This window comes from Anas platyrhynchos, chromosome 4 (genome assembly GCF_047663525.1).
Source record: "Anas platyrhynchos isolate ZD024472 breed Pekin duck chromosome 4, IASCAAS_PekinDuck_T2T, whole genome shotgun sequence".
Taxonomy (NCBI): Eukaryota; Metazoa; Chordata; class Aves; order Anseriformes; family Anatidae; genus Anas; species Anas platyrhynchos.
The window spans coordinates 48,966,166-48,980,552 of record NC_092590.1 but is presented as its reverse complement, the minus strand read 5'-3'; the positions used below and the strand labels follow the sequence as shown (position 1 = coordinate 48,980,552).

General features: G+C 46.3%; 1 protein-coding gene across 8 annotated transcripts in view; it reads left to right on the top strand.

The window, feature by feature from the left end:
* BMP3 (bone morphogenetic protein 3) overlaps positions 1–14,387 on the top strand; it is a 37,092-nt gene that overhangs the window by 4,256 nt on the left and 18,449 nt on the right. For 2 of the 8 annotated variants that reach the window (XM_072037554.1, XM_072037556.1), the window contains 3 exons: positions 856–934; positions 8,685–8,793; positions 9,535–10,387. In XM_072037554.1, coding sequence (XP_071893655.1) covers positions 856–934; positions 8,685–8,793; positions 9,535–10,387 — 1,041 coding nt within the window. Of the gene's footprint in view, positions 1–855; positions 935–1,384; positions 1,451–1,493; positions 3,115–4,956; positions 5,472–8,684; positions 8,794–9,534; positions 10,388–14,387 lie in introns of those variants that run through there. The other 6 variants (XM_072037561.1, XM_072037555.1, XM_072037562.1 and 3 more) reach the window with 6 other exon arrangements.

Here is a 14,387-nt window from a genome sequence, read left to right as displayed (position 1 = left end):
GCCACCTGAGCAAACACCCAGCCTAGAGAGCATAAAAAAGCAAGCAAAATGGATATATGTAATGGCTGTACACAGGAGTGCTTTGGTTAAAGTTTCTCCCAGTGATGCTGCCTAGAGAAAGATGATTTTTTTGGTACGCATCTCTAAGACCAAGAGCTAGGAGGCATAATGGGAGAGAGCACCGCGTTGTTCCCCAGTTAAAGAATGGAGAGACAGTTTGTCATTTTGCAGTTGGTGTAGTGCAGTTCCAAACGCAGCTTGCTGATGTGCTGTTTAGTGTTCTCCTGTGCTGGTTATGAACTTTATGGCATTGCACGTGGAAACGTGCGTATAGGGGATGCAGGGGAATGATTTGGCTTGGGATCAGTGAGTCCATCAGAGCTGACAGCAGTGGAGTCTGCTGACTGGGTCATGGACCAAATCCAGTGAAAAGAGACAAGGCTGCTGCAGAGTGATGGCTTTTGGGGCACAGAGGGAGCACCTTAGTCAGACCTTCTGGGTCTAGTAAGAGTGGGGCTGGCTTAGGGGGGTTGGACACATGCTGCTGGGAGCAAAGCTGGTGTCACTGACCCACGGACATGGTGGCAGGAGCCCACCTGAGAGAGGCAAACAGATGGTGCAGAGGGCTGGTGTGAGCAAGCTGAAGTGAAGCTGCAGGGGCTATTCACCAGATGACACTGAGGAGAAGTGGATGTAGGAGCCACAGCAGTGGAAACTGCTTTTGTAAGTAAATTCTGGGAAGCCTGAAAGCCAGGCAACTAATAAACGCAAATGTGGGATTGGCCTTCACATGCTGAACAGATTTTGCTAATATCACTTTGTTATGCAAATACGTAATTATTTCATTTCCCCCAGAAAGAGTATTTGTGGTTTCCTCTTCCCCGGGACTTCCGAATGCTTGTGTGGAGGGAACAAATAACTGTGAAGTTACCAGGTATGTGCATTACATGGCAAGCTCTGAAAAGGTGGGAACCTGGACATTTTTGGTGGAGGTTTTAAACAGCACTTTTGAAAGGGGCTGCTGGGGGATGGTGAGGTTGGCTCTGACAGTGGCACAAAAGTTGCTCATCATTTAAATAAAGTTAATTAAGATTGAGGCCTACGAGGTGCCTGGGGCTAAGGAATAAATAGGCTAGGTTGCTTACAAGTTCAGCTACTGTACAGTAACGTGTATGAAGCGCACACCGGAGTCTCCATGGTGGATCAGATTGGAGCTGTGGTAGCAAAGAGCTGCCAAGGCCCAGCAGGGAAGGAGCAGGATCTGCACACTGGAACAGAGCTGTAGCTCGGAAGGCTGATTGACACATGTAGATAACCTGCTGTAGTCCTCAGCAGTGCAGGAGAGAGCAAATGAGAAGCATGCACTGACCCTCCCTTTCTGTAGTACCACAGGTAGAACAAGCACACGTGAGTGATCAGCTTGGAAAGTCCAGTCCTGCCCAACTGAAAGGCAAGTAACTTCTGTAATTACTAAAGGGAAGAAAAAGGAAGTCAGGCTGTCTTATGCATAGCCAACATTTCACATAGTTTCAATTCGATTCTGCCTCAGATGTCTGTCTGCAAGTGCATCTGTAGACACAAGCTTACATGCACCAGCTGGCATTCAGTGCCTACTTCTGGAGCAGCATTATTTGACCCCTTCATGTCTTACCAGTTTTTTCTGACTGCAGAGCAGAGTAAGAAAAAAATAGTACTAGATTACCTGTAGCTGTCCAAATGGCTATCTCAGCTCCACAGATGGAAATGTAGAGTGACCATGCTGGATAGGATGGAGTCACTTCATAATCACACCAGTGTGTGTGCAGAATTTGTCCCATGTGGTGATGGTTATTCCTTTTGTCTGCCTGCATGTTTTGTAGCTTTTCATGCCCCTACAGCTGTTTTTTGTAGAGACCTGCCCTCCAGACTGACTAAGACCTGATCTGTACATTTGTACCAGAATGATTTGTATTCTGTGCAGAAAGGCAGATGAGTTTATTTGGATATTCCAGAAGAAGTGATTTAGGAAGTTGGACAGTGTTTTGAGATTTGGAGCCTGTCAGTATATCATACTGAAATGTTTGCCTTGTTTTTATAAACACAGGAAAGGCAGGTAAGCTTTTATTCCACTCTGTTGCTTTGATGATTATGCCATTGAGCTGCTACATTTGGCAAACCAAGACAGAAAAAAAGGGGGAGGGAGAAAAATAAGAAATTAACACCACATTTAGTCATCTCCATTAAAAATGCAAAATACGTAGTGTTTCTGCACCAAGTTCAGACTCATTCTGCACAAATCATTTTTACTGCTGTTGCATCAACGTCAAGGCCCAAAGCGTTCTTTAACCCTTCTTAGCCTTCTGAATAAGCTTCTATGGATGAGCCTCTATCAGTAGAAAATGGGAAGAGCCGATCAGTGTGCCTGTTAGCCAGGTGGACCCAGATTGACAGACAAGTTAAGGTGCTCCATTACTCTGAGTTTCTTCTCTTCAGGCATAACTGGGATCAGTTCTGCAGGCAGCTGAAAAGCTGAGAGCAGAGTGGAGGTGTTAAATTGAAGAACTTACTGACAGTTGTTGCCCTTCCTAGGTCAAAGGCTTACTTGATGAAAATCATTGCAGCTTAAATCAGTGAAGGAATAGCAGTTGAATCTCAGGGGAAAAAAACACACACATGCACAACACTGCCAGTCTTTCAAGCATGGCTACTAAAACACAGTGAATCTTGGCTATATATTGTGGAAATGAGTGAATCACTGTACTTTGTGTCCACTGAGGATCTGGCCCAGAGAAAAGGCCTCAGGATTTGCTTGTGTATTGACACAAAGCAAACAACAGCTTTTGGCTCATATGCGTTGCCAAGAGATGTGTCAGAGAAGCACAGGATCGAGCCCTAAGGTGGACTTCTGCAGTACTCCACCTATTACTGACCTCCAGGTAGAGTATGTCCAATTAACACTGACCCTTGAGCCCAGTTGTTCAAATGTTTTTTTTCACCCTTCCAGGTGGTGAAACGCTAACTTGAATACAGTACTGTTGTGAGACAGTGGCAGAATCCTGCCTGAAGTCAGCTAAACGTTGTCCACTGGTGCCCCTCATCCATCAGTCCGGTCAATTTATCACAAAAAGCAATCAGGTGGGTCGGGCATGACTCACCCTTGGCAAATCTGACCATTCCCAGACATGTTTTTCTCCCTTGTGTGCCCAGAAAGGTGTCCCAAGAGGACGTGTTCCATGTTTTCCCCAGATACTGAAGTGAGACTGTCAGTTCAGTCAACAAAAAAGTACCTGTTGGTGCACCTCCTCTTGACAATGGAGCTTTGACAGGTATACTGGAGGAGACTTCTGTCTCCCACACCCCGACAGTCCCCCCTGTCTTTCCTATACAAGAGCACAGTTCAGCTGTTAGAGAGCTTCTTTATGCTGATAGGCAACAGTGCTTAGCTTCTAGTACTTGGGGATCGGTTGCTTAGAGGTCATCATAGAGTGAAACTGAGCCAGGACTTGCCCATTTTTCTGGGAAAAGATTCAGATCTGACCTTTTCATTTGGCCTTTTTTATAGAAAAGTTTAAAATGTCAGAGCAGCACCATGGCCTTCATATTTCTTCCTTCGTTCCAAAGCAGAGCTAGCAGAGTTTCTTTCAAGGGGCTCTCCGTTTGCTTTTTGGAAGATAGACATTTAACTTGTTCTTTTTTTAACCGCGAGCTAATCTGGAAGCAGGAGAAATTGCTGCCTTAATTAAAAATTAGTACTAATTGTGTCAGAGAACGAAATGTAGCAAAACCATATCAGTAAATGCTGACATGTGTAATCATTGTGTAATTAAGTATAGTATATTGGCCCTATGAAACTTGGCCCATCAGTGCAACCAGGCTAGAGACCCATCTGCTTCACTTGGAGCAGAACTCAGGCCACAAAATATATTAAGAAAAACTGCAGAACTACATTTCCATTCTGGAAGTAGCGCCAGTGTCAAAATATCTACTGAAAACCAAACCACAGGTTCTTTCCATGGCCCTCATTGCTGTTTGTAAAATGTTATTTAAGAAACTGAGCTGAAAAGATGCCCGTGGAGAATTTCAGATGGGAGGTAGTCAGAATCCAAACTAACCAACCACAATTTATTTAAACCAAAATATTTCATTTTAAAGGAAACCATTTTCTCACTTTGCCAGATCCCTTTGCCTACCTCTCAATGTTTTAATACATCCATATCTTAGCAATAAACATTGATAGAGAGAAAGAAAACAAACCATGGCTGACAGGATAGCATGGTAGCTTCTGCCAACTCATCAAAGGCCATTAAGTGTGCAAACCAGCAGTGATGAATATTCATCAATTGATGAAAGAAGAATTTCCCCCCACAATCAGCAAATTCAGATGCTGCTTTCAGATGCAGAGACTGTTGTTTGTGTGCCAAGATCTATATTTTTCAAAAGTGGGCACTGATCTGCGGAGCGTCTTTTCCAAGTATCCACATGGCTGTCACTGAAGGGGAAGGGTACAGAATTATCCTGGGGGCTCGCGATCTAGCTCAGGAATATGGCTTTGAAGTGGAAAGTCACAGCAGCACAACTCCAAGAGTATCTTCACGTCGGCACGGACAGCAAACCGGCTGACCAAATGCCTGCTGTTGGATGAGCTGAAGCATCTCTTCAGGTTCCTCTGCCTCCATCGGTTAGAAGGGGACACCCAGCTAGACCAGGCACCTGCAGTTAGGTGTCAGTCTCCACCAATATGCACCCTTCATAATAGCATGTATTTGCGATGGTCCCCCATTCGAATTTCAGATGTACTTAAGTGACTGAAAGTAGCAGGTTAACTGACTGATTTTGGCACGTCACCCCACACTTCTACTTTCGCAGTTCAGGGGAGCTTTGAAAAACCATCTAATATCGTGTAATGCCTGGACTTACGCTGAAGGCTGGCACTTCCCGGTGTCTTTGCACCGTACCAGCTGTGTGAACTAAGAGTTGCAATGTGAGCTTGTAGCCAGGAATATTTTCTGTTGAGTGCTGAGCGCATGTTTAATGCATGCTTAAAAAATGCAACAAGATGGATAGGAAATCACTCTCAGTGGTTCTGAGCTGTTTAGTTTTAAATTAAACACAGCTTTTTCCTGCCAAGACTTGATTTACTTGCTAGATGAGGACCAGTAGGCCACATGCTTCCTAGCCTTTTGGGCAGACTGGTGTGGGCTGAGGGCATTGCGTAGACGGGGTCCTTTCAGTGCAGCATCACTGTGCAAGCTGACATCTGTAGCATGCTGTCCTATAAAAAACAGTAATAACTGGGACTGTTCCCAGTTCTGAGGCAATCATACCAGCAAAGTGACCTTGACAGCTGGGATGAGCTGGTTTCTTGCTGGTCAGCCATGGCAGAAAGCTCACTGACTGGAGAGGCCACGAAGAAGAAACCATCCCAGGGAGATGGTCCTTTCAATTCAGAGTAAGCTCTGGTTTGGCATAGTACGTTGCTGAAGTACTGTACGGTAAGCCTGATATTTATTATTAGTAGAATTATAGAGTAATTTTAGCATGCATGAGGCAGCATGATGGAATTACAAGCCTGGAGTCTGCTTATACTGATATTAGTGTTAAACCATCCTGCTGGGTTTCATGGGGACAGGAATACTGCTCAAGGGAGTATCTCATCCACTGCGAAAACACTTCTGTGACAGGCTGCAGGTGTGTTAACCACTGCCCCCAGCACATCTGTACCTCAGGTCTGGCCTTCAGATGACCATAATGAAGGCAAGTTCTTCATCTGCCCCTCAGCACACCCCAAAAGCAGCATTGAGTGGCAGAGCTCAGGCAGCAGGTGGAGGATTGCCCGCAGGAAGGGCAGCTGGCAGGGCTGGGAGGAGCAGCTCTCCTGCTTGCATAGTGCCTCAGGGGACTTCCCTGCCCCCTCCCCTCCTACCAGAGCCTCAGCAAGCCAACACTGAGTCAGGGGCTGTCGTGCTGTCAGTTAGGAGTGGGGCATAACCAAAAGATGCAAAGCAAGGTCAAGTATATTAGTATATCCCCACCCAAAACCATGCAGAGATCAGGAGTCATTGAGCTATCACTCATTAATGGTGAATTTGGAGAAAGATTAAGTTGGAAGTTGTGTCTCATTCTTAATGTTTGTGGTCCATTTTAACTGCTGTTGGGTCTTTTTCCGTCTCTTCCCTACTGGGATTTGTCGTGCCTACAGTGTCATACACACACATTTTGCAGTACTGCTTGCACAGTCCTTTCACCTGAGCCTTTAGCCTAACTGTGCTGGGTGAGCATGGACGTTAATCATATTATATCCTTTGCCTGTTACATCACTGTCCCAATCCACTTGTAAATTACTTCTTTCCACTTCTCCTCCCGTCCCATAAATGATATATGCAAACACATTATTATACAGTTGTAGAAGCAGCTGGAAACTGACCATTGTCTAAATAACCCATTGAATTTGATCTGTGAGATTATTTTACCAAAGCAGAGTGCACTTCCTGGTTGGAAATAGTGCATCTGTAAGAGGAAAGGGTGGTTTAAGTTGCACACAGTCATATTGACAGTTAAAAAGGTTTGTTGTTAGAACCGCTGTTTTGAGGGAGAACATGTGGGTGCCTTTACCTCCATGATTTTCATGATGGAAGCAGTATGCCTCTCTGTCAAGGCAAGGAGCACAGCACCATGCTGCACACGCTACCAGTACAGTTACAAAGCTTGGAGGGCCTCTTCTCTCTTCAATCAGCATAACTCTACTGAAACCCGTGAGGTTGAACTGTAAGGTGTCTGGGACACGGTCAGAGTTTTGTTCTCTGAACAACTGGCTAGTGATTCGCAATACTTGCGCAGGAAAAATGGAAGAGAATTACTAGAGAGACGCAAAGGAGTTTTATCTCAAAGGTCAGGTCTGAGAGTTTGCCAGCCATTATTTACTAATGAGGAGTAACTGCTTATATGTGCTAGTTCAGTTTGGTTTGTGCAGTCACAGTGCTCAGGCATTTAAAATCACGTGTCCAGTTTGAGCTAAGGATAGTTTTTGTAACTTCAGGAGCTCAAGAACTGCGTGTCCCACCACATTGCAGGGACGGTCCATAAAGGGAGTGGTGTTTGAAACTGAGTATGTGCATCTGCAGCATTCTCAAAAAAATGCAACAGCAGTCTAAAAAGAGGAATCAGAGAAAGTACTTAATGGCCCAAGAAGTCATTTTTTCCTTTCTGCCTCACACCAGGTGTCCTCTTTCTCTGTCTTCGCTGACTGTAATATGATTGTATAGGGCAAACTTTCTATTTTAGACACCTAGTTTAAACAACTGCAGTCAAGTGGCGGTGCAAGGCTCTGGGAGCCAGATTCTGAATTAATTTTGCATAAACAGTGCTTTTGCTAACACTTAAGAGATTTTAAATAAGGGCTCAGCAATAAGGTGCTTGAGCTTCTATGCTGAACCTCAGTTATTGTCAAATCCTCCTTTGCTTGAGTAGAGTGTGCATGAGATGTATACTGTCTTGGAGTATTTCGTTTTGACTGAAATAATTCTTGATTTACAGTGGTCCAATCTCAACAGTCAGGCCACAGTTTGGAAGATGTGTTGGTTATGCAAAAGATCACAGTCATGCAGTCATATGGCCAGTGATTTGGCACTGTAGGTTTAAAAGAGAGTTTAGTTATGTTTGATTTGGTTTGGTTTGTTTATTTGTTTGTTTGTTTTTAACTCACATCTCTTGCCATCAGCAAGTATACAGAATCAAAGAATCATTTAGGTTGGAAGAGACCTCCAAGATCACCTTGTCCAACCTCTGACCCAACACTAACTAGTCCTCCACTAAATCGTATCACTAAGCTCTACATCTACATCTTTTAAAGACCTCCAGGGATGGTGACTCCACCACTTCCCTGGGCAGCCCATTCCAATGCCTCACAACCCTCTCAGTAAAGAAGTTCTTCCTCATATCCAACCTAAACCTCCCCTGGCGCAACTTTAGCCCATTCCCCATCATCCTGTCACCAGGCACATGGGAGAATAGACCAACCCCCACCTTGCTACAGCCTCCTTTAAGGTACCTGTAACATTGCTGAAGTTAAAATACCACTTCCAGCGTTTCAATTGCCTAAAAATTCCTCCTTGGGATGCACAGTTTTGCCATGGGTATAAGCCAGAAATTGCTGTTTGCTGTAAATTTCTTAGCTGTGATCAAATGCACAATTTTCATGTTGCAGTAATGTAATTTTCTTATATAAAGAATGAAATGAAAAGTATAGTTAGTATTGGCATTAATACTGAAATTGTGTGTGCGTACATTTATGTACAAGATTTTTAGATATGCATGGCAAATTGGATGCCTCAAACCTCTTTGAAAATAAGACACTGACATATCTTGTATTTGAGCACTTAAATATAGATGCATACAAATTCATTAGTCTGCTTTTAAAAGTCATTCTTTCCTTTTTACCTGCCAGCAGGCACTTACTTCTTTTAGTTACAGACAAGCTGTTTAAAGCTGCTTAGGGATGTTTAGTATCTAGGTCCTAAATTCAGTGCAATTTGAAAAGCAAACTCACTTTCCAGTACATGATGTATTTTAGTTGATACATTTACATTGTGATAATCGCACACTTGACTGTCACCCACTGAAAATGTGAATGCCCCATGCTGAAAATAATGTGTGCTAAGCTCCATATAGTAAGGTGTAAGCTCATTTTTCTTATTTCCCTTCTTCAGGTTAGAAACCAAGTCATTCTCCAAATGTAAACCCATATATTTACACACCATGAAAATGTCAAGAAGCTTCTCTTCCACCTGCTGTGCTTTCCCCCACCGGGTGGATGAGGTAAGACAATCTTTGTGTTGCAGCGCATATTTTGGAAAGGACAGTGTTACACATCTGGGGTCCTGTTTGATGCTGTGGCACTGGCAAGGGGGTGAAAGCTTTATGTCCTTTTGGTTATGAAAAGCAGCCCAGGCAGGAGGTATGTGAAATCCTCTCAGCTGTGCACAGAACACCTTGCTGCACCCTGCTGTGCTGGACGAGTCCTGATGTGCAGTTTCCCTGCCTGAGCCCATGCAGCCTGCAGAAGGCTTCCCATGCATGAGAGCACTCGTCTGCCTTCACCTGGGCATGGTACACGTCCCTTCCCAGCTCCAGGCTGCTGGGGACACTTTGGGCAGCCCTGTCTGGGTTTGAGGGTGACAGAGGAGGGAGCAGGATGCCACCAAGTCTGGGTGACCCCTGGGAGAGGGGGGCTACACAACCCAGTTACAATCCTTTCCACCTGCCTGCCCCGGATGGTGCAGAGCCCAGCCAAGCCCTGAGATATCTGAGGGGAGATGGCTGAGTACACTTTGACTCAAGATTTTTGTTTTGTTACAATCACGTTGTTTTTCTGCCTTTTGGCAGAAGCTGGGTGGAGGTGAAAAGGGAACATCCCACCAGCCTATTCCCCCGCTGCCCTCAGGGACACAGTTAGTGCTAGTGATTGCATTTCCAGTCACCTCTGTCTCTGCGTGTGTGTGTGTGTGCGCGTTTTTCTTTGGGTGGTGGTTTCCCCTTTGCTTTGCCTCTCGCTTGCAGCCGGAGCCGAAGAAGAGGGCGGTGCGATTGGCTGCTGATTACACAGATCAGCCCCGAGAGCCGGGGCTCACGCTCGCACACCCTCACTCACACACACACACACACACATCCGCACACCACACACACCCCACAAAAACTCACCCGGGCTGCGCCCGCACCAGTCCAAGTGGGGAAGGAGCATCCGGCCGCACGGAGAGCAACACCTCCACCTCTCGCCAAAAATCAACCTGCACAGCGAGGGAAATAAACACCTTCACTGCCAGCACTGGGAAGGACGGGCAGTTTACACGGCAGCGCTTTCCTCCACCCCACTTCTTTTTTTTTTTTTTCTTTCCTTTTTTTTCTTTTTCTCTTTACCAACAAGAGGAAACCCCGTCTCCGGTTTTGAGCACAGCCCCGCTTCTCCTCCCGCTGTCGGGGGCTGCATCTGTCCGAAGCCAACTTCAGCGGGGGTGCCGGTGCCGCGTCGCCCGGTGCCGGCCAGAAGGGCGACTCGGCAACGGGATGGCAGCATCGGCCCGCTGGGTGCTGTGCCTGTGCCTGGGCTGGGGCTGCCTGTGCCTGGCGCTGGGGGACGTGCCCAAGGCTCGCCGGCTTGGGCTGCGGCGACGAGCTGCCCTGGCAGGAGCTCAGGGCGGCCGAGCCAGAGCCGCGGCAGGTGACTACAGCCTGGGACAGCGGCGGGCAGAGCGGCTGCAGCCAGGGGACAAGGTGTCGGAGCACATGCTGCGGCTCTACGACCAGTACAGCGGGGGGCAGGCGGCGGCAGCGCGGCCCCAGGACCCGCCGGGGCTGCCGGCTCCGTCCCTCCGCCGGGGCAACACCGTGCGCGGCTTTCGGCCGCTGGCTGCAGGTGAGACCCCAGCGCCCCCCCCGGGGAGCCCCAGCGTGGAGGGGAGGGGGAGAGAAGAGAGATGAGGAAAGCAGCGCTGCCTGCAGCCACGCTTGTGGTTTGGGACACGGTGCTTACATTGTCCCGTGTGTTTTAATTACCGGGTTATCTGCTCAGCTCGGTACGCGGCGTCTCTGCTGGATGATATCTGAGTACCATATGAGGGAAGTGGACTAATTAATATATCCTCTCCGGAGCCTCCTTTTAGCAGTATTTTGCATGCATAGCTTCTGTTGAAATCACGGGTTGATTTGCATGTGAGAGAGCAGTAGCATGTGCTGGCTGTCCTTTAGACTATCTACGGAACAGTTTGAGATGTTGCTGACGGTAGGGGCGATTAGGGGCAATAGGGAATGAGATGAGCTCAAGGATAGTCTGTGCATGGCAAGTGCTGTACTTCAGCATCTTTGGCAGCAGCAGGTAGATCTCTGTCCTGATTACAGACTGTCTATGCACAGGTAGATGTCTGAAAACATGAACTCGCTTTTCAGAAAAGGATATTTATGGTGGGGGAGAGGTGTATAACATAGCAGTATCGCAGAAGAACCATGTCCTAGCAGAAAGAGAAGGCAGCACTGTCATAGCACTGCATCTCTGGACTCCACTGCTCTGCTCCATAATGCATCTGACCTCTGTCAGGGCTCAATGGAAATGCCACAACCCTAATGAGACTCTCACTGTAATAAACTTCCCAAATCCACTGAATGCTGGAAACTTGCTGTTTGACAACTGTTGGGCCATCCAGAGCAGCCTGCTTTGACAGTCTCTTGGTTTTCATCACACCGAAGGGTTGACCCAGCAGTAAAACCAAGTTCTGTCTGGGAGCTTGTGACCTACACTGATTCCTTTGTCTCCCAGAAAACTTGCTGAGAGCTGGGTGCCAGACTTTGCTGAGGTTTATTTGGGAGTCATTACTGCTGATTCTTCAAAGGCAACAATGTCTATTATAGGATAGCTCTGCACAGAGATCAAATACCGTGAATAATTGAATGGCTTTGGCATGTTAGGATTCTGTGCTACAAACACTCTCCATCATATGTTACCGCAAGTGTTTCTGTCCGCAAGAGAGGATTTAGAGGCTAGAGACTTAAATATGTTCGTTTTAGAGGATGGATAGGTGGGACTCTCGGTTTGCTGTCCCCATGGAGATCTTACGTAGAAGGTACTCTCTTGTCTTTATAAAGTAACCAGTTTTTGAAATATAAATCCAATATATGTTCCTTTGTTCTGAGTTAAGTGTTGCCCTCACTGAAAAAGAGTAAGGTATAATCCAAAACAAAAAAAGGGGGAAAGGTATAATCCAAACAGAGTGTATTTTCTCCTTTAAGCATATCTGATTAAAGATATTTATTGTTCTAAACCTAGAAGGCCTTTGGTTGAAATCCCATCTCTGTGGTCTTTCTGATTATATTTATACTCTCACTTGACGTTGGGTGGCAGCAGTCCTATAAACACACTATTCACTAATCCCTTTCCTCCTCCTCCAATACTTTCACAGTTCAAGTGCCAAAGCAATAAATTGGAAGTGGTTATAAGTTTTTTGACACTTTTATAAGTATTTATGCAAAATATTTAACCAATTGGCTGTTGTCTGTCTCTCCCCGTAGGCAGCAGCAGCTCGTTTGTATGGTTATTGATGGCATCCGAGTGCATTTCCGTAAAAAACCTTAGATCAAATGTTCTTTGGGGTGGCATTGGGGGAATATTAAAAGACTTCTGGTTTCTGGCTTCTTCCTTGCACCCGGCTGCCTGGCCAGCCCTGCGACGCAAACGGCACCTCCACAGTATTTCCTTCTGCAGACGGTTCGTTTCCAGATCTCTGCTTTGACTGCCGGGCTCCTTGGCTGCAGATTTCAGTCTCCCAGTGGCTTGCCTCGGCCATAACGTGGCTGTACCAGTTGTTAATCAGTTCTGTTGCCCTTACTCCTTCACACATTAGACCCTCCCTGCTGCTAACCCCTTCAGGAGACAGCTTTTGGTCTGCGATGAGCAGAACTCCCCTAAGAATCCACTGGTTTCTCCTGCATTTGCAGCAAGAGGCCGTGTAGGAAAACTTTGGTGACTTCATGTGCATTTTGAGCATATATTTGGCAATTTAACCATGTATTTTCAGGAGATAAACAATTCCTTTTCAAAAACACACCGCTCGAATAGAGCTATGAAACCTTTCTGTCCATGTTTTTCCCCTAAAGGACTTCTGGCTCTTTGGCAGCATGAGGAAAGCCTTTCCAGCTCCTGCAGGTAACCCACCAGGCAAATTTTGGGGACCCTAAAAGATACTGTGGTGTGCAATGAGATTAAGAACTGGTAGGATCTGTTGATACTCCTCCCTGTTTCTAGTCCAAGAAAAGTGGTGCTGCCTGTCAGAGCTGCAGTCTTGCAGGAGACAGGCCCAAAGAAAACCCAAGATGTGGTTACTGAGAAGAAGCACGTTAACAATGGCAAGATGCAAGTTTTCCTTTCTGTGGATCAGTCCTCCAAGGGGACAGGGTGAGAGCTTCTACCCTGTGTGGGCACGTTTCAGGGGTCCATCTGATGCTGCCCCACAGTCTTCCACACACCAGATTTCACAGACAGGCTGGATAATTGGTGGTTTTGTTGCTCATTTGGGGATTTTGGGCCTTTGACTTTGATGACCACTCACATGCTCTTGTATTCTGGCAAATTTGGTTTTCATCTCTCCCACCAAGTTATCTCAGAACAGAATTGTCCAGTTTGAGTTGCTCAGAAAAATAACCTGTGATGCCCATGACAAAGCTGAAAAAGCCCCAAGCCCCAAATCCATTTTCAGAGCAGTAAGGATTTACATCATCTACAGAACATGCAGTCCCATCCCAGCACCATTTTTTGTGGATTGAACTGCCCTTGTTTACCTTTACATATTCAGTCAAAGGATGCTCAGCCCATGATTTCTGGGAAGCTGTCAGGCTACAAGTGCAGTGTTGTGGGATATTTATGGGATGGCGCTAGTGGCCCTCATCTTACTTAGACCAGGCAGCATGGCAAGCTCTGCTTAAATAGAAATCCTGAGCCAGAGCCTTCTCCAGTTCTCTGCAAGTCTCGCAGCAGTGGGTGGTTTTCCATCCCTCCATCCCTTGGGACTAAACTGGAAGCTGTGGGGAGAACAGGGTGATACGTGAGCTACAGGTGAATGCTTTAACAGTTAGGGTGAGTGTAATCTTAAACTGTCTGTGCATCGGTTTCTGCACACAAATCTTCTTTTCTCCTGCCCCTTAGCAAAACCACCAAGTGACCAGCCCTCGGGCCGATACAAATCTGTTTGCCCCCAGTGCTTTCCACAGAGCTGTGCTGATCTGCAGCTTCTGGGGCTTTGTACCTGGAGGAAAGGCACAACCCGGAATAAATGCAGAGAGTGGAAAGATAAAAGCCTTGAACACAAGGCTTTCGGTTTGCTTTTGAAAGTACTTGTAATCATAGCATCGCTAAAGGAACATGTCTTGCAAATGAGTCATTTGAAAAACTCTAACTTTAATTGGAGGGTCCCTCTAATGATGTTATAGTAAAGCTATACAGGCAGAAATTACTTTAAACTCTTTTTTATTGACTGAATTTCAAGTAATTTTAGGTATTACACCTGCCCCTGGGCCAATTCTTGTGGTTTAAGAACTATGTTCTCCTCCTCTTTCAAATGCTTTTCTTTCCTTTGTTGCGGTGTGAAATGCCCACGCAAAGAGGGAAACCAAGTACTGCACGGGGAAGCCAGCGAGCCACCGGCTGCCGTCAGACTGGGAAAATCAGCAGGGGCCCAAAGCTAGCCTCTGCAGTGCTGGTAACAGTAAGGTTGTCTGTGACAAGAGCTTTAAAAACATTCAGGCAGAAGACCATGGCGGGGGGGGAGCTGGGGTTTGTTTTTTGTTGAAGTGGGGTTTTTTTGTTTGTTTTTTTGTGGAGTAGAGGGAGAGAGGTTCTGTGCCCCTATAAATAAAATGCAATCAACAGC